The 21125-nt window shown below is 40.3% G+C and overlaps 1 protein-coding gene across 1 annotated transcript; it reads left to right on the top strand.

The window, feature by feature from the left end:
* The first annotated feature begins 3926 nt into the window (after positions 1–3926).
* Positions 3927–5525, top strand: LOC148017916 (DNA repair protein rhp7-like). The gene is made up of 4 exons (XM_087661979.1): positions 3927–4121; positions 4198–4273; positions 4498–4656; positions 4764–5525. The coding sequence occupies exons 1-4, from the start codon at positions 3979–3981 to the stop codon at positions 4833–4835; spliced, it is 450 nt and encodes a 149-aa protein (XP_087518105.1). The 5' UTR covers positions 3927–3978; the 3' UTR covers positions 4836–5525.
* Positions 5526–21125: the final 15600 nt, after the last annotated feature.

Raw genomic sequence — 21125 nt, 5'->3', positions numbered from 1 at the left:
AATAGCTTCGAAAGGGGGGTTAAATGCTAGCTCGGCTGGCCACAAGCTCGGTTGGTGAGCCCTTCTCTTCTACTGCCGCCTCTCTTGAGGTGGAAGAGAAATCTTGCTGCCCTCTGTCCTGTTGCGGCGGGCGATCAGTCCGTCGTCGCCTCTCAGAGCCAAATCTGATCACCTCCTCTCCCTCTACCAAGCTTCGAATGGCTGTACTTCAGTTTTCACCACCCTCCAACGGCAATTTCAGCCCTTTTGACCCTACCCAAAATTGAACATGCCTATCTGTAGTGAAATTGGCTAGGCCATTTGCAACTTGGAGTGGTTTCCAACCTCTGTTGAGCCTTAGATTAGCATTAATTAATTAATTAACGCTAGTCCCTAGTGTCACCACAGACACTTAGTGGCCAAACAATTGTCCTAGGGTCCAACCTGGCACCAAACTGACCACCAAAACCCAGTTGGCATAACTTAACACAACTTTTGCCTTTAAGACCCACTGTATCCTTCGGGTCCTTGGCCCGTTTGCATGAAATAACAGCCATGTGCATCACATGTGCTAAATAACCTTGCACATTTGATTAATAACTTAATCAAATGTTACTAGCAAAATTAAAGCATCTCAAAATTTCACGTCCCCGTGACAATTGCCTTGAGCCTTGTACTCATTCTAACTCATTGCCTCTCATTTTATGATTGGGTTATTGTGCATTGATTAATTCTTAAATTATATTTAATTCTTTATCAATTAATCGTGCAATTACTTCACACCTCAGCCAACAATTCCAACACTTCCTTTCTTGTTGTACATTGTTCACACTGTGTGTATGTGTAGTTGAGTATTGATCCAACACCCATGAGGATGCATTTTACCTAGAATGACCTCTCAAATTGTAATTCTGATGTCAAATCTAACATTGCCAATAGCTTTAAAAGATGGGCAAAGCCCTAATGTGCATGTGAGCTGTCCTCTTGTGCCTTCACATGTCAGGCATATAAAATATCTGCTCTCCCTCTTCTGCCACGTGGAAGATTATGTCAGCTGCACATTGGCTAGAGATATCCTCTCTCTCTCTCTCAACGAGGGCTTTGGATCATTGAGGCAGGTGATGAACTATGAGGACCAGAGATGTCCGGGCCTTTTCTTATTGGAGCTCCAACGGCAGAGAGTAGCATTGTCACGGGATCGGAGGCAACCCCATCCACATCCACCCCTCTAGAGAGTAGTTACAGACTTTTTCAATATAGTTGGCCCCCCGGCCACTGCCACCCTTACACACTACATCTCCTATTGACAAGCGCCATGGAGGGACATCATCAAGTGGCATCATAGTAGACAGAGCTACAACGTTATGTATAGCAAGATGCCATAGGGTACTTGCTCGGCAACTTAGGTATGCTCTTATGCAACACATTTGCATCATGATTGCTTGTTACAAACAAAGATTACCACGATGACTTAGTCGGAGGTAGTTTGCAAAGCCTTGGTGGATTTTGTACATTGAGAGGAAGATACTCTATACTCTTTTCAGTTTTCCATATTTTTCATTTTCCATTTCAATTTATCATGTAGACCTAGATATAATTCTGTTTTCTTCTTTGATGAGAGATGATGAACGAGTTTTATTAGTTATCGTCTCATAGGCCGTTCTGGCCTTCTAGAGATATTATAGATCGTTCTTTCTTTCTAAAATGAGTGTATATGTGACACCTCCAAAAACAAACAAAAAATCGAAGATGTGGAGTGTCTAAAGAAAAGAAGTCTTTCCACAAACTGTTTTATCACTTTTATGGGGTAGAATGATTAGTGGAAGAGTTTATATAAAATTCAAGTTGAGTCCTCCATGGTTCAAAACATAGATTGTGGGACATCTCTTAAGGCAGGTTGGGATTACTCTCTCTCTCTCTCTCTCTCTCTCTCTATTTCTCTGAGGACAAAGCAAAAAGGTTTGTAGCCAAGCTCTCTGATTTTCATCAACCATCAATGGCATTTGCTACACAAGCAAGTGGGCTAGGCAAAGCATACCTATAAATTAGTCATGGTGGGATGAAGTCAATACCGAACACCCTGCCCGTAGGCCATAGATGGACATGCAAGGCATGCCTTTATGGGTGCATGAGCATAGTTGACAAGGTGCATGCACATTTCTTTGAGGAGTCAGGAAAAGAGGTGAGGTTTCACACAAGAATGACATCCAAATGTGGAATGGGAATGGCACAAGAATCGGGAACAAAGTAGGAACAGGAAGGCCTCATTTTGGGAATGAATACTTCAAAACAGGTAAAATTAAGATATTCTCATATGTTTGGAATACAAATTTGACAAGTTTACAAAGACACTTGAAAGCATCACTTCAAAGACCAAATTGCACTACTGCAAAACCACAATGATTCAGCCCTAAGATCTGAATAGTGCTCCAGTTCAGCCAAAATGATTCAGCCCCAAGATCCAAATTGTACTCCAATTCATACAGATGATTCAGCCCTAAGGCTTGACTTGGAGTCCAATCATATTTCCATACTTGTCTGCACTTGCGGTGTGGAAAATTGGTCTTGAGAACCTTGTCCAGTTTGGACAGATTGTGCTAGTTTGTCTGACTGGGGATCCAGAAGTCTGTCTCATCATACCATTAGAGTTGGAAGATAGACAATTTTCCCTCCTTGTCATGTGATCCCATTGCTCTGTGCTAACATCTGTACCTAATGTGTGCATGTCATGATTATCATGTCTAATTTACACATGCAAGTACCTTAATCCTGACTGATATATCAGTCCTTTTTTTGTCATTTGTATGTCGGTTTTGTTTTTTGAAACAGCCTCGTGCACTGGAGAGCTCCTGGACAATGCATGTAGAATCGCATTCTTTCACCTTGGAAAGTCATCAGTTTAAAACTAAGATACCAACAAGAAGTTTGCCATCAGAGGTGTTGTTCTACTATTATAAGTGAAGATTGGATTGATGCTTTTCCCATTTCTTAGTCAAGATGTTCCTACAGTAACGTCGCAATGGTTAGTGTGTGCAAATACAGAATTAAGAGGATCCCTTACTCCTTGTGGACTCTCAGTTTGCAATGGTAGGAGTGAAGGGAAAGGAGCCTTCACATTATGCAGCCCCTGGCCTTGCTTTCAAACCCATATGGACAAGAAGTCTCCCATCATAGCCGTTATTCTACCACAATGCAAAAAGGTTGCATTCATATTTTCCCCCTTTCTCAGTCAAGATGTTCCTACAATGACATCGCAACGGTTCGAGTATGTTAATACGACATCAAGAGGATTCATAACTCCCCATTGTGGAGTAATAGGAGGAAAGAGGAACAATCCTTCACAGTATGCATCACAATCTCAAATAGCCTCTAGCCTGGTTGTCATAGGAAAGAGGAACCATCCTTCACAGTTTGCATCACAATCACACAAACAGCCTCTGGCCCTGTTGTCAAAACCCGTATCCTTGCCATGTTTGGAAATATGAGGTCCTCTCATCTTTAGATCCGTTTCCAAGAAATTTCAAGGATGGCGTGGTTGGCCAATGCCTGCACGTTTTTGGGTCACCTTCAATTGTGGTTAGTGTTTGCTTATGATGTAAAGGCACCCTAATATATATACTTCTGACTTCAGTTAGTACAATACTTGTCTATTGCTTGTTTTGCTTTCTTAGGCAAGTCTGTGAGTGCCTAAACCATTTTATTTGAGTTTTTGTGTGTTCCATGGCTATCTGTGTCCTTACCAGTGATCAAGCCCTGTCAAGATTTAAGTATGGCAAAAATTCAGTTTCCTTTTTGATTGATAGGAACAATGCAATGTTTGACTTTCGGCGCACGTAGAGCATATGACCATATCTCATTAGCACCATATTTGACATTGTTGAATGAGAATCAAGTGTCATTCTCATCCTGTATCTGTAAGCGAGCTTGCAGGCGATGCTTTTGCATTCAAGAGTCCTGATTTCTCTATTGTGTTATGGCAGCTCCCTGTCCGATAAAGCAATGGTTGCTATTGGTACCTGTTGCCCTAGTCTGGAGGTATTGAGTTTGAAGGATAATATTTCACTCACTGATGTCGGCCTTGCTTCCGTAAGGAATGGTTGCCAGACACTCGAAGTTCTGCTCTTGATGCGCTGTCGGTTCAGGTTTGGAATCCTTTCCCACGCCATATTACCACTGGTTTTCACTCGTAGTTCTAAATTTGGATCATTCTGTTTGCAGTGGTGAAGCAGTTGCTTCATTTATAGCTGCTTCAGGTCATAGATTACGGAGGCTTTCCTTGAATGGTTTGACAGAGGTAAGGTCAGAACAAGGGTCTCCCACAACCAGTGCACCACCCCACCACACTTCAAAGTTCACATTACAAGGCAGTACATGTTCTGGTGCGGAATTCTATGGTTTCCAATACTTTTCCAGCTTGAAGCTTACGGAGTATACCGAGTGCAAGAGAGACATTGAGAATGTGTGCACCATTGTGTATGGTTCCAATTTCTGTCCAGCGCCTAACAGATGTGTTTGCAGGTTACCGACGAAGTTCTATTGGCCTTGGCAAGACATAGCAATGGATTCCTGGAGCAACTAGATGCATCTTGGTGCAGACAGCTATCTGATAAAGGTCTAAGCACTCTAGCCGACTGCTGTCCGAGGCTTTCCAGCTTGAAGCTCTTTGGCTGTACCCAGGTACACACAGCATATTCTATTCTACATGTTCGAAACCTTGGCGCAAAGAAGTGTTTCTGTATCAACGTATGAAAACTTATGGAGGCCTGGTGGGCTTCTGTCGTCAGGTGACACGGAGCTTCATCAGAGGGTATCAAAGCAACCGCAGCAACTCGAGATCTTTGAAGATTTATATTTGACGATGGCTGGTGAGGAGGCAATGGCAGCGCATGTCCTCGTGCATGGGCAGTGCGAGGCTCGCATCAGAGTCTCTCTTGAACTCAGAACTTGGAAGCGTAGGAAAGTTTTGCTTGTTTGATGGGTTTTCATCGTTTTGTAGTCATTTTCAACGCACTGACAAATTCTTTCGAGAACTGGCAATTTTGCACTCCCACATTCATTGACGGGCCAGATGCCCATCTTGATTATTGCATAGTAAACATGGGTCTAGAAGGGCGAAATGATAAATATACTTGTTTAGGGAAATCACCATTTAGAACTCGTGTACTGGTGTTGGTACGAGAGAAATCCATAATGTAGCCCTCAAATAAAATTTTAAGAGGAATGCCTTACGAGCAAGGGCAAAGAAGAGGTATCAACAATATCATCTTGTAAGGATCCATTGTCACCTTAAGGATCTAGAAACCACAAACCAACACATTTTCTCTTGTTGGTTTCTGGTTTCTTTTAAGAATACCCTTCAGGGTCATAATCTCCTTCTAAGGATCCATTATTGTATGACGATCTCTTAGATTTTCCTAGCCTTATTGAAGATCACATTTGCATGATTAGACATTTATGACAATTGTTGAATTTTCTCAAAGACTCTTGGAAGTTGCCTTTGATGGAGGAACCCATTTAAGCATTTATTTTGAACTTCCATCTCCTTGTCATAATCTACCAAACTTGATTTAATGGAGAATTTTATGCTTTATTTTTCCTTCACAGTGTGGGGATTATGAAGGAGAGTTAGTGAGTACTTGCATAGTAAACCCTAGGTGAAACGTTTACGTGCCACTTCAAGGCCCGACTCCTAAATGCCAAGAAAGTGCCTAGGGGCATTTATATCAACGCTACACTTTCTCTCTTGCAAAATTGTTTAAAGAGCATTGTATAGGAGAGCACATTGCCAATACATATGGATTTCTTGTACTTTTTTTTGTCTTCAAGAGTGTGGATCCTTCCCTAGAACCATTACAACCATACCCAGATACCATGAGCAATGCAGATCCACATACCCCATGATACTCGAGCAAGATCTTGCCATGGTAGTAGCCTTGGTGAGCGTGGGGAAGTTGCTTCAAAGGGGGCTACTCCTAGGTAAATCTTTATGCGTGTATATGTGTACATGCGCATGTTTGTGCGTGTGCTTGTGTGCATGTATGCATGCATATGTGGGAGTTGCTTTATGTTTGTGTTTGGATGTCCGAAGCCAAATGAAGATTGGGGCAGTTGGGGTTTACTTTTGCGGCACACCAAACATAGTAGTTGGCAAAAAGAGATTACAATATATTAAGCAACAATCCTACTCAAAGTAGACGACCTGTTGGATAGGTTGCATTCCTTACCAAGAGTGACCTCCAACATTGTTTTCATTTTTATATAATTAATTGCTACTTATAAAGTTGAAATCTACCACATATCTTGTTTTCTGTTACCTTTTGGGCTTATGAATAGTGCATTCACCTCCAAGAGATAATGACCTATCATTTGAAAGAAATCATTGTGATATTGCATGGCCATACTATGTGCATGGCCAAATTCTTGCACAAGAACATCTTTGGATCCTCTTGGGAATTCTAAGATGAGAGAAGGTTATGCCGATCAAACTGTGATTTCTAACAAGGATTCTTGGTCAAGACATTGGATTGAAGAGAGAGAGAGAGAGAGAGAGAGAGAGAGAGGGCTCTTGTAAGACACACAAGACACAGAGAATGCACACATAATAGGAAGTTGAAAACCCGAGGCTTTCTTCTTCTTCTTCTTCTTCTTCTTCTCTAGAATAGACTCAAAGTGTCCACAACTAGTGCATGTGTGTGCTTGCCTCAAGCACTCCAAAGAGAGGGGTTCTCCACTATGATAAATTCATTGTGTATTTTTATAGGGTAAGGTTGGGATAGTTTTAGGGTCTCTACCATTACTAAGAGCTCTTGCTTCCGTTTTTTCACATCAACCATAAGGTGTAGGTCATCAATATGGATTGCTTCATTGAGTACATTGTTGATGCTAGAGCTATTTGGGCATGAGTTTCTTGCCATGGTTTCATAAGTATTTCCATCACAGAGTCCCTTGATGAATGCTTTGGTCACAGCCTTGGCAATATGCCTTTTAGCAAGTGGTATACATTAAAAGAGGCTTCTTACTTTGGAGATGTAGTCTCATATGCTGTTCTCTTCCTGATGCTCAATGTTCATTAAGTGGATAGTGAGGTCATCACCATATCCAGCCTCTACAAAACTCTTGATAAACAGATCTTTGAGTAGGATAAATAAGGATTTCTTGATGGCATTGGGCCCGGGTTTGAATTCTATTGCTTGGTTGCTAGATTCTCTCGATTTATTTGGTTAAATGTGTATGTGTGCACGTTGTGCAGTGATATGTGGAATTTTGTGAAGTATGTGCCTATTGTGGAATGCGTGGTTGTGTGCAGATGGGCTGTGTGTGTTAATCTAATAGCAATACACTATGTGCATGAAAGTATGCTACGTTAAATGTGCATGTTGAATTACAATTTATTTAATGATGTAAGAAGATTGAAAACACTCATATGCCCTAATTGTGTTTATGGAATGCATGAATGATAATGTGAAAAGAAAAATGTGGACAATGAATGTACATGTGTATGTGTGCATTGTGCACGTGCATACATTTGTTGGATGCACGTATGTGATTGCATGCAATGTTCTATGTGTGACTATGGCCCAAGGGTTCCATAGGTTGGTCTAAGGTGGGTTGTATTAGGTGAATAGACCTAGGTGTGGTGTGTTGTGCATGTGTACCATGCATCGTACACTATGCATTATATGCTAGTCTATGAGCACATATGCATTGTGCACTGAGGTGATGAATTAGCAAGCTAGGATGCACTATATGCAGATGGGTGACAGGATATGGTTGTGCGCGAGGTAGGTTGGGCATGAGGTCTTTGTGCATCCATGTGTACGTGTACTGAATGGAGGGTACTAGTGCACTACGCACTGTGCACTGTGTGGCTTGCTCTATGCATGTGTATAAGGTTGGGTGTGAGCTGCTAAACGATATTAGTATGAGGTGTGGTGCACAATGTGTATACTAGGTGAGGGTGATGGTTGTAAATGGGAGTGCTTAATGGGCATCTGCAGTGTGTGCCCTTTGCACGTGCAATATACATCATGTGTCGTACAACTATACATTGTCCATTGATTCGTGTACTAGTGCACTCTGTAGTGTATTGATATAAGACCAAGGTGGTACAACAGTGAGATGTAGGTTAATCAGTGATAGTGTTTTAAGCTATATGCAAGAGACTAATGTAGTGGGTTACATATGTGCTATGTGGGCATACACGATGCACTAGTACACATATCAATGCAAAGTGTATACTAGGTGAGGGTGATGGATATAAATGGGAGTGCCTAATGGGCATGTCCGGTGTGTGCCCTTTGCACATGTGCAATGTACATCATGCACCATACACTGTACACTATGCACTGGGCATTGATCCCTGTACTAATGCACTTTGTAATGCATCGGTATAAGACCAAGCTGGTACAACAGTGAGACGTAGGTTAATTAGTGATAGTATTCTAAGCTATATGCAAGAGACTAATGTAGTGGGTTACCTACACACTATGTGAGCATACTTAGTGCATTGCAAGGTGTCCATTCTTCCTTCCTCGCTTCCCTTGGCTCCCCCTCGCAAACAAGATGAGTGTCTCTCGAGTGTGAGAGAAAAAACGAGACCACTAGTAGGTTTGTAATCATGTGCCTTTTTTCTATTCACTATAGTGATGTGCAATAGTGCATGTATATGTGTACATTGTGTATTGTGCGCCATACATTGTGCACTATACACTATGCATTCGGTGGGGGCACAGGGGTGCTATATAAGTAAGTTGATGTCCTCATAGGCTAGGGTATGGGTGTATTATATAGTGGGTAATCTAGGTGGAGCTAGGTAGGTACACTAATGTTTATTTGTGTGTGGATGCACTAGTGCACATGTGCACTAGTATGTGCATGCCAATGTACATTCATTGTGTATGTGTCCATTGTGCTCTATGCATTGACGGGTACACTAGTGCATTGTGTATTGATGGATGCAGTATTGCAGTGGTGAATAATTATGTGATGCAATAGTGGGGCTTTTGCATTAGGTCTAGGAATGTAGTGTTTACTTGTAGAAGTGAATGATGTGCATATGGTTGTGCAGAGATGTAGTACACTAGGGTGGCATGCACCTTAATGGGTTTGCTGTACAGGTTGTGCACATTGGGATGGAATCTTTATGTAAGTGACTAAGTGCTGGATTCTAGGATGGTACACATGGCACTATGGGTTGCCTCATCCTCTCTTTCTCCTACCCATCCAACCCTCCTTGTGAATAGGGTGGGCGTTGGCTAAGAGACAAAAGAAAACATAAGACATGACAAGCATACTAGTGTATGTGTGCAAGATTGTGTATGCGTGGCTAGGTAAATTAATACATTACAAGATAGTAAAATCCCTTGCTAGGAAAATACAACTACATGAGTTCAATACTTTGAACAAACTCTCAAGAAGCCCTTACCTCTTAACCAATGATCAATTAAGGCTCTCCTTGTGGCTCTAGTGGCTCCGCTTCCTTCTCCTAGTGATTTCCTCCTTTGTGGTGGTTCTTCCTCTCTTTCAACTATTCCTCCCCTTGTCTAGTGGTATTGTATGTGTAATGAATGATGTTGAGAGGAAAGAGAAGAATGAGCAGAAGAGAGAGAAATATTAGAAGAGGAGAGAGAAAGATATGAAAAGGAGGAGGAAGGAAGCCATGGAAGCTAAAGGAGAAGGTGAAGAGTCAATTCTCAACTATATTTGGATCCCTAAACTGGGATCTTACACCTTACTTACCCCCCTCAGTGTGATTGGGTATATAACCCCTAGTTCCCTTGTATCCCGCTCGTTACATTTCATTCTGACCTTGAAAGTTTTTACCCTAAAAAACAAAAGACAACTACAGATACTGGTTGATAGAGGGGCTAGGGAGTGGGGATACAAAGTAATACTCTAATCCTCATTATAATGAGAAGATTGGGTGAAAACTATGGATACCATGTTGTCCACTACAAGCATGCTAAGGTAAATCTGCCATACCTTTTGATTGGCTACTGCAAATGGGGCATGCCATATGTCAAAACGGAGCTTATGATGAGTACTTTCAGTACATCTTGGAAACACATGGTTGTAATTGAGGCAAGTACAAAATTTTTCTAAAACAATGTGTAGCCAGTAGGTAGTATGTGGTCAAAGGGGGTATAACTAGCTAGTCTTCAGCTCCTTTGGCCTCTTAGACGTGAGTAAATTCATCCACACTGGTGCCTAGGCACTAGGCGGCTTCTTCCAGGGGTAGGAATTGCCATTTGATGAGGTATTACTCCTTGATGGATCAAGATTGCAAGTGTTTATCTTGTCGCCTAATGATTGTCTCAAGGATATATGAATGATGCCTTCTTCATCTATGGGGGATAGCTCTTCCATATACTCTATTGAGGTGCCAATGAAAGGATTTAGCACCTGGCTGATATGAAACACATTGTGAATCTTGGTGGTGGGGGGAATTTGTAATCGGTAAGCCAAGCCACGAACTCTCTTGAGGATTCCATAGGGGCCATAGAAACGGTGGACTAGCTTGTTATTGTTGCCCTACTACTTGAGAGTGGAGTAATGGGACTTAGGCACTTTTAAGAGGACAAGCTCTCCCTCTTGGAATTCCAAATGTCTTCTTTTCTTATTAGCATAAAGCTTCATGTGGTCTTGTGCCTTTTGAAGATTCACTTTGCATTATTGAAGCAGGACCTCCTTATGCTCCAACTCCGCGTTACTCAAGGGATTGATCTTATCATTGAACAAGATCGTAGGGTGAGGATCCTTATACTTGTATACTATCTCAAAAGGAGAAACCCCATGCTAGAGTGGGTGGAGTTGTTATATGAAAATTTAGCCAAGAGGAGCTACATATCCCAACTGTGTTGTACATCATGGCAAAAATGCCATAGGTAGGTCTCAAGCCATTCACTTACCCTTTCGGTCTGGCCATGAGTTTGTGGGTGGTATGCAGTGGATGGAGCAAGCTTGATGCCAATAGACATGAAAACTTCTTACCAAAATTTATGTGTATACTTGACATATGGATCATGCACTATGACTTGCGGTAACCCATACAACTCAAATATATGCTCCATAAACTGAGTGGCTATCTAAGAGGCAATGTATTGGGTCTTAGTTGGGAAGAAGTGGGCAGCCTTGGTGAGGCACTAGACTACCACATATATACTGTTCCATCCTTTGTTGGTAATAGGAGACCAGTGATGAAGTCCATAGTGATATGTGACCATTTCCTTTTAGGAATAGGTAGGGGTTGTAAAAGGTCAGTGGGTCTAAGCATGCTATTCTTGTTTTGAACACATTTAATCACAAAATTCTTGACATCCCTCCATAAGACTTTCTAGTGAAAGAAGCATCTCTTCCACAATCCTCCATATGAAGGGAGACGTGTGGGGGATGTCAATCTTGTCATGGGACTAAATAAGGCCATGTTTGAGCTGCTATTCGGAGTTTTCATCCATTACCCATGTAATTTTTGAAATATGTGGATGAAGTCCTCATCTAACAAATAAGCTTCTTGAAGTTTCTCAATCCAATCACTATGAAACTTTAAAATGGAAGACACTCTCCATGCCCACATTCGCGAGAGTGAATGAGCCATTATGTTATCTTTGCCCCTAGTGTGAGAGATATCAAAATCATAGTTTTACAAGGTTGCCACCCATCTCCTCTACTTAGGAATCAAAGTAGACTGAGTTAGGAAGTACTGGAGGAATCGATGGTCACATTTCACTCTAAAGTGGCTAGCATATAGGTAGTGGTGCCATTTCTTGATAGCCTAGAGGATGGCCATCTCCTAGTCATAAACATATATTTGCATCTCCTTTTCATCAAGCTTACGACTCTCAAAAGAAATCACACCATGCTCTTCTAGTAATACAACACCAATTCCTCAGCTATCGCACTGAATGGCAAACTTCTTGGAGAAGTCAGGGCATACAAGGATGGGGACTGAAGTAAGCATTTCCTTTATCAGTGTAAAGATATGATCAGTAGTAGCATCCTAAAAGAATGATGCCTTCTTTAACCGATTAGCCAAAGGTGCTGCAATGGTGGTATTGTGCTAGATGATGCATCTATAAAATGAAGACAGACCAAGAAAACCACATAATGAGGTAGTGGTGGATGGTGTGGCGAGTCCTTTATACATTGCACCTTTTTAGGGTCAGCCTCCTGTATGCCATTCTTACTAACAATGTACCACAAGTACTCCACTGATGTCTACATGAAGATACACTTACTTTCCTTAGCAAATAGCCAATGCTCTCTCAAAATATCAAACACCCTTTCAACATGTGCCAAGTTCTCCTCTTGTGATTCACTATAAATGAGAATTTCATCAAAGAAAATGAGCACAAACTTCAATGAGAAGGGTTGGATGATTTTCTTTATGTGAGGCTCTAAAATGTGGTGGGGGTATTAGTCAAACAAAAAGGCATCACTAGAAAATGATAAAGCCCATGATCAGTCCTGAAAGATGTTTTGATCTTATCACCATCTCTCATACGTATTTATTTGATGGTAGCTGGAGCAAAAATCAATATTACTGAAGAACCGTGCCCGATTCAACTTGTCCAACAAGTCATCGATTCGTGGGATGGGATACCGGTTCTTAACTATGATCTTGTTCAAGTCTCTATAGTCAATGCACATGTGAAAAGAGCCAACTCTCTTCTTGACTAGCAGGACTAGATATACATAAGGAGAGGAACTCAATTCAATAAATCCCATCTCCAGTAACTCTTTTGCTTGCTTTGCAACTTCTTCACATTCACACTTGGAGAGTCTATAAGGTTGCTTGTTCACTGGCTTGGAATGGGACTCTAAATCAAGTGGATGGTCTACTTGCCTCAAATTTTTTACCCAAGACAACATCAATGGGTTCCATGTCTAATGCGATTAGATCAACTAATGCCACATGATTTTTAGCCAAGCATAGGGGAACTTTGGAGTATATATTTCAACCGATCAATGTTCAACTTATTGACAAAACCGTATGTACTACCACTATCCACAATGATAAATACCTCATAAATACATGCTTTCCATTAATACTGCTTTGAATGTGTAGATTGCTAGGGCTCCTGGAACCAATCCAAGCATCCTGGGAGATAGAGCAAAGGGAGATGGTAGTTGAATGGGGTGTAGTAGGGGTAGTCAAATCAAGAGTGGCGGATGGGCAACTACTCGGGTAAAAGGAAACTCATCCTCACGATCATAGAAGTGCTCCTGGTCCAAATCCTCACCATACTCCTCATTCTTAGCATGGGCAAGTGTTTGGGTCAAAGGAAAACCCATCCTTTGAATCATAAAAGTAATATTAGTCCAAATCTTGAGCATACTCCTCATTTTCAGCATGTAATTCCTCATTGTTCCAATCTTCCATCACATACATGCTATGAACTTTGAACTTGGTTGTTTTGTAAGGGAATTTTGAGGCATGGTCAGCTGTGTACTTGCCACCACATTTAAAGCATAAGCCTTTTTCTTTCCACTCCTTTATATCATCTTGGGGAATGAACTTTTGACCACTTGCACCATTTGAGGGCTGATGGAGTTGGGGTCTATTTTAAATATATTTACTCTCAACATTAGAGCTAAATTTTGTCCCAAAGGTATCCTATTTTCTTTCAACATGGAAGGGGGGGGGGGGGGGGGGGTTATTAGGTATTTTGGGGTTGCTACATACTACCATGGGGTTGCCTCGAAAAATACCTCCATATGGGGCCGATCTCAATGGGATGTGGGGCTACTTATAACCTTGTTGAAAATTCTCATTTTTATGATACTTTCTTGTGTATCTTTAACCAATTCAATTGCCTTAAATAAGGTAGAAGGCTTTTGAGCCATGACATCCGTGGATACACATAGTTGTACTTGTGCGATTTTGCATCATCACTAATGCTTTCAATATACATGGTCAAGTTCATAAATTGATTTGTGTACTCTTGCACAATGAGGTTGTGTTGGTCAAAGAGTGTACCATTGTCGTGCAAACCCCTCTTTTTTCACGGGGGATACAAATACTTGAACCATGTGCACTTTAAAGCCTTCCCAATTATTAAATTAATGATTCTCTCGATTAATATAGCACCACCATGTGTGGGCAAACCCTTCCAAGTGGAGAGATACAAATATACATTTTCGATAATCCGTGTAGGGGTAGATATTGAAAAAGAAATCCAATTTGGGAGTCCATTATTCCAAGTTTGATGGGGATGGGGACTACCCATTGTACTTGATAAGAAGGATTTTGTCATTGACATCATTAAGGCCTTACTGTCAATACCCCATGATGCCTGTACATACCATGTTTTCTATATATACCATGTTGTGCATTTGTCCCATGTCACCCATTTTAACCATACTGTCAATCATTGCCATGATGTCCATTATTTCCATGTTATCCATGATTGGGCTGAGCCATATAAGCCATTGGGGCTCCTAGGGAGAGTGGGGGATCTTCTACCAATGGTGGGTGGGGGTGCACTAGAGGGTTGGCTGCATGGATGATGGGAGATTTGAAGAGAGGCTCAGCATTGGTATTAGAGGGCATTTGGAATTTGAGGAAGGGGAATTGGTCCTCTTGAAAGTGCCTAAGTCTTGCTACACCACTCCCAAAGAGGGGAGCAATCGTAATAAGATGGCCCACCACTTCTATGGCCCCTACGAGATCCTAAAGAGAGTTAATGACTTGGTCTACCGATTGGAGCTTCTCCCTACCATCAAAATCCACAATGTGTTTCATGTCAACTAGCTAAAACCCTTCATGGGCGAGCATCATTCAATATATCCTTGAGGCAATCATTAGGTAATGAGATAAGCACTTAAGGTCTCGATCCATCAAGGAGTACCTCATCACAAATGGCAAGGCCTACCCTTGGAAGAAGCCTCCTAGCACCCAGCCACCATTGTCAATGAATTTCCTTACCTCCAAGAGGCCCAATGGAATAAAGACTAGCTAGTTATGCCCCCATTTGACCATCCTCTACCTGTAGATTGCACAATGTTTTGGAATAGTTTTGTAGTTTCCCAAATCTTAGGCATGTGCATCCTACCTAAGCTGAAAGTACTCGTCATAAGCTCCATTTTGACATGCAGCACACCCCATTTGGAGAAACCTATGAAACGTTATGATAAATTTACCTTAACAGGCCGGTCATGGGACATCATGTTGTTCCTAATCTTTACCTACCCACTTTCATTGTAATGTAGCTCAGAATAGTACTCTGCACCCCTCCCTAGGCCTACCCATCACTCCCCTCCAGTTCTCTTTATAGAAACTAGGGGTTAGACACCCAGTCACACTGACTATGGTATATAAGTGTGCATCCTACCTAGGCTGAAAGTAATCATCATAAGCTCTTTTTTGACATGCAACACGTCCCATTTGGAGCAACCTACGAAAAGTTATGATAAATTTACCTTAGCAGGTTGGTCATGGATAGCATGTTGTCCTTAGTCTTTACCTACCCACTTTCATTGTAATGTGGCTCATAGTAGTACTTTGCACCCCTCCTTAAGCCTACCCATCACTCCCCTCCCATTCTCTTTATTTTTTAGGGCAAAAACCTTTAGGGAGGGGGATGGACTGTAACAAGTGAGATACAGAGAAACTAAGGGTTAGACACCCAGTCACACTGACCGAGGTATATAAGTGTAAGAGTCCTAGATTAGGGCAACCAGTTATTATCAAGAACATACTCTTCATCTTCATATTCAACTTCCATGGCTTCCTCCTTTCTTCTCCCCTCTTTTCTGTCTTTATCTCTCCTCTTCTAGTCTTCTTTTCTCTTCTTCTTGTTCTCTTTCTCTCTCTTCAGCTCTTCTCCTCTCTCCTCTTAGCTTCATTCATTACATCATCGTCCCAAAGGAGGGCACATCAATGGACCCTGTGAAGGTCAAGGATGTTCAGGATTGGCAGCCACCCTAGAGTGTTAGAGAAATTTGAGGATATCTAGGTCTCATAGTATCGTACAAGATTTTCATCAAACGTTTCTCCTTAATAGCATCACCCTTCACTAAATTTTTTAAAAAGCAAGAAAAAATCACATGGATGTTCTGAGAATAGGAGATCTTTGATAAACTAAAGAAATGTCTCGCTACTAACCTTGTCCTATGACTATTGCCAGATTTTATGAAGAAATTTGAGGTTATTATTGATTTTAGTATCTTGGCAGTTGGATGTGTTCTTACTCAAGAAGGGCATCTACCCCTACAAGAAGAAATACCCTACATATGACCTTGAGCATTTAGTAGTCATTTACCCCTAAAATTGTGGCATCACTACTTGCTCAGAAAAAGATTTACTCTTATGATAGACCACAAAAGCCTCTAGTGGATTTTCACCCACCAACTTAATCTCAGTATGAGGCAAAGGAGATGGATTGAGGTCCTCTAGGCTTCAACTTTGAAATAAAATTTTGACTTGGAAAGGACAATGTGGTTGCTAATGACCTAAGTAGCAAGTCCTTCCTTAATCTCTTACTAATGGAGGAACTAGTGAGCAGAGGATTTATTGTAAGTTTGATTTCTATGCCTAGCAATCCTATTTTAGAGTTTGTATCTATGGGAGTTCTTAAGGACCTTGATTGCCTTGAGCTAAAGAGGCCCATCCAATCTAGGTGAGAGATAAAATGTAAAGGAAAAATTCAAGCATTATCACATTTAAGGGAAAGATTATATACTACCAAGATAGATTTTGTGTGCCCAATAGTTAAAACCTCAAGAAAAAGAACCTATGAAAGGCCAAATGTTTGATAGGTACATCTCGACTACAAAAAGGCTATAAATGTAGTAATAAGATGTTATCATTTTCCCAGGAATGGAAGGTGTGCTAAGATATGTCACTCAATGCTTGACTATCACTTATCATCCTCAAACTAATGAGCAGACTGAAAGAGTCAATCAAGTGTTGGAAGATATTCTAAGAGCATACTGTAGCAGGAAACCCAAGAAGTGGATAGAGTAGTTGCCTTTAGTGGAGTTTGCCTACAATGCCTCGTATCAACAAAGTATTAGGTATGACTCCTTTACAAGCAATGTATAGGCAAGTCTGCTTGTTCCCTCTCAATGTTTTTGATCCAACCTTGAGGATTAAAGCATCCAAAAAATACTAGAAGAGATGGAGGATCATAGAACAAGGCCATCCAACATGGCATTGAAGAAGCATAAGACTAACAAAAGGCCTATAGGCTGACCTCAAGAGAACTCCTTAGACTTTCAAGGACGAAGACGTGGTGTTCTTAAGATTAGACCAAAGAAGAGTTCTTTATATCTAGAAATTTCAAAAAACCTAGTCCAACTTATTGTGGACCCTATAAGATCGACAAATGCATTCATAGAAATGCAAATCTTTTGGTAGAAATGTTTATAGACTAGAACTTCTATCTTGCCTCAAAATTCATGTAAGCCTTCTCAAACCTAATGTCCCCAATCCTAATCATGTCTTAGATGATGGATGAAATTGCAATCCCAACTCAAATATTACAATTTTTAGTTGGAAGTGATTTTGTATACGTGTGTGGTTAGTTTTTCTCTTTTTAATTGTTGGGATTTTTTTGTCTTTTAAAAATCAAATGAGGATAAAAATAAGTATAATGACCAAACAGAGATTTGTCATGGTGCATGTGAAGGAAAAGAAAAACAATGTAGTGTCGTGTGGGACACCCACCACAAGGTCTGATTGCAGATAGAAAACTAGATGGCAAATATATCTATAAAAGATATCATAGTGACAGTCAAGAGAATTTATCCAATGAGAAGATTAAAAAAATATGAATACTTGCCAAAAGGAGAAAAATAATGGTATTTAGTTGAGAGTGATTTTGTATGTGCATGTGGTTAGTTTTCCTCTATTTAATTATTGGATTTTTAATATTTTTAAAAAATAAAATAAAAATAAAAATAAGTGTAATGGCTAAACAAAGGGTGATGTCATCATGGAGGTTTTTGTTTTATGTTTTAAAAATGGTGTGCTATTGTTTTTCATAATATTGTGTGTGGCCATGATGTTGATTGTTTTTGTTTTTGTTTCATCTATATGCGTGCTATTTATTTATTTTAAAAGATGTTTCAAGATATATTCTTTGTGGATTTTTGCAAGTTTTCTTTGTTGAATAAAGTTTTGTTATTTTTATTTTTTTGTGTTATTTTTTTGGTTAATATAGATATCTGTTTGAAATTTCTTGGTCTATGGTAATGTTATTTCTTTTTCTTTTGGTTTTTTATTTGAAAAAAATAGCGGGTTTTTATTCCCCTTATTTTTTCTCTTTTTTGATTTTATGTTTTTGAGTATCAATTTATAATTTTTATGTTTTTTTCCTTTTTGAAAATACATGTGAATTATTGGGATAAGGGTAACTACTACTGAGACTATAAATGCATGTGAATAGCAACTTTGTGTAACAATTTAGTCCATAGTTGCATGGTTAGCAAGAGAAATTAGCATACGAATAGTGGTTAACATGTCCATCATGCACGCACATTGACTTGTGACACGCGTGAATATCAATAATGAGGGACACCAAGGAAATGATAACCACATGTGGGTGAACATCCACTAGCCTCGATAGTGTTCTTGCATGGGAATGGGAGCTAAGGGGAGCTCTACAAGTTGGGTTGGGGATGCATCTTTTGGGTGTTTGTTGATAAGGGCAACATAGAGAATAGGCACCTTGTGGGGGGTTTTTATGATGAGGACGGGGAAAAGGGGGGTTTGTAAGTGGGAATGGGGCTTATGGGGGAGATGTGGGGATAGGTTAGGTGGGGTAAAGAGGTTTGATGAGGAGTGGTGGGAGGGTGGGAAATAGGTTCATCGAGGGAATGTTCAGTGTAGGGTTGGGGGAGGTGGATTTACTGATAGGATCCGAGGACTATGATGATTGGCAGGTGGGAAAAGTAGGAGTGAGGAAGAGGAGAAGGGAGAAGGAGGAAAATGTGGTGGAGAAGAAGTGTGGGAAGAATGAGGGGTTGCAATTAGACGAGGTGGGCATCAATGGGACAAAGAGGTTGCAAGGCATCGACCTAGAGAAGGAGGGTGTTAATAGCCATTGGAAACTCCACTAGGGTAGGTAGTTGGTGAGCCGCCAAGAAAAGGTGATGACCAAGTGGCATGGTGGGGTTGTTGGGTTCACGAGGAAATGCTGCAGCACGTCACAAGTGAGAGAAGGGTGAATATGCAATGATACATCTAACATTAGCGACAATGAGTAGATAGGGCAATTGAGATTGTGAGTGATGATGGCGCTCTGGGAATGGAGAGGAAAAGGAGAAGAGACAAGCATGGAGGAAAAGGAGATTGTGGGTGATGATGGCGCTATGGGAATGGAGAGAAAAAGGAGAAGAGACAAGCATGGAGGGAATTTGTTATGAAATTATATTTATTATTGTCGATTTTTGTCTATGTACTACATAATTTGTGACTTATCGTGCGAACATGTACATTGTCGAAGGGGTTTTAGTTGTGAATCAAAGCACTACGTAACTGATAAAACTTGACAAGATAAACAAAATCCTTCTTTGGGACTACTTGGAAGAAATCTCTAAGCATTACATATCTTGGAGCTCTCTAGTAGACAAAAAATGTGCACAAAACATTAGCTTCTTCTTTGCTGCTCAAATTGCAAATTTGATGGCTCCATTGGCTTCGAAAGGGGGTAAAACTCTAGGACACCTGCTTAGAATTCTTCCAAATCACTCCTTCTCCCAGTTTAGAGTGCTATTTGTTGCCCATAAATTGCGATCATGTGCCGTGGCGCTTTTGAATGCCCTTCTTTTTACATGAAATCTCCAAAACTGGTTGAAAAAGCAACTTACTTTTTACATGTCACCCTATTTTAGAAGTTTTCTACAGCTTTTTTGGATATTTACAATAAATCATATCAAATTTATAAAAATTAGGCTAAACTTGTCAAAAAATCTAGTATTTTTAAACCTCCATACTATGGACACTGACACTAATGATTAATAAAGCATTGACTCTCTAGATCAATAAGAAAGCTGGATGATGATGCACTCTAGAGTTTTTCACAGTGTGTGCACGTAGTGGCACTACATCTACCCCCTCTAAATTGTTGGGACTTCAAGCTCAACTACTCATATGTATGTGTGTGTGACCGACATTACCTATAGCTGTGTCGAGTTGTACTCGTATGTGGGATATTAAATAAGTCGGTGTTGACCTAACCACAATTAGTCATGGTTGGTAACCTAGTTGTACTATCTCTTTCAGGTTAGTAGAGATTGAATAATAAAGATGAATGAGATGAGCTAACTGCTCACTCTTTGGCTCCACTCTATCTCTCTTATCTTTGAACATGGTATCAGAGCCAACATGAATAGACTCTTTGGAGCATGGCATTGAATGTGTCTAGATCTGGAGCTTGAAGATAAGAGTCTCTACTTGAAGAAGAAAGGCTGCCATTGTTCCTATCAAGGCATGCATCAGGGTTTATGATTTGTGCCTGTGCAAAAGCTTGTTATGGCTTATTTGGGAGCTTCATAAGGCTTCATTGAACATTTGTGAGTGGCCATTTGACATCAAAGACATTAGATCTAAAAAAATGTCATCAAAGGAGATTATGCCTGCAACCCATTTTTTTGCAGAAGCCATATCTTGCTACAGAAATGGATTTTAGAGAAATGGCATGTAATTCCTTATGGTTTTGACATGGTCTACACAAAAGAAAGTTTTTTCAAATTCTTCATAGATTTGAGATATTTAGCACAGACATGTGCAGACTAGCTATTTACTGTAGTAAACAAGAGATGGTTTTGGAGGAAGTTACTATATGTATATCCTCTACATCACATGCATTCAAGGCCTATTTATAAATATCCTTATCTGTCAACATTTTTTGAATAAAAAATAACCCTTTTCTATTCAATTTGTAGATAATCCCTTTATATTATATCCTTCTATATGTAAAAAATGTAAAAAATGATATTTCTAAATACCTTTTTTTAAACCCACATGATGCACACATATATTCATAAGTAACTTACACGAGAGGTGGTTCTAGGGCATTGGTGGCTTTTACCCTAATAATGTATATACCCTTATTCTCATGTATTTGAGCATGGTTCTAGAGTATCAAATACTCAACTTTGGAAGGTTTTAACAGGCTGGAAATCTGTCCTGAATTGTGGACATC

This window comes from Lygodium microphyllum, chromosome 21 (assembly GCF_053477565.2).
Source record: "Lygodium microphyllum isolate KBCC chromosome 21, Lygodium_microphyllum_v1.1.10, whole genome shotgun sequence".
In the NCBI taxonomy this organism is placed as follows: Eukaryota; Viridiplantae; Streptophyta; class Polypodiopsida; order Schizaeales; family Lygodiaceae; genus Lygodium; species Lygodium microphyllum.
This window is presented reverse-complemented; position numbering and strand designations above follow the sequence as displayed.

Excerpts from the sequence above, each read along its gene's own strand:
- LOC148017916 (XM_087661979.1), top strand. The coding sequence starts at position 3,979 with ATGGTTGCTATTGGTACCTGTTGCCCTAGTCTGGAGGTATTGAGTTTG. Across the intron at positions 4,274-4,497 it reads CCTTGAATGGTTTGACAGAG|GTTACCGACGAAGTTCTATT; the intron begins GTAAGGTCAGAA and ends ATGTGTTTGCAG. Across the intron at positions 4,657-4,763 it reads AGCTCTTTGGCTGTACCCAG|GTGACACGGAGCTTCATCAG; the intron begins GTACACACAGCA and ends TTCTGTCGTCAG.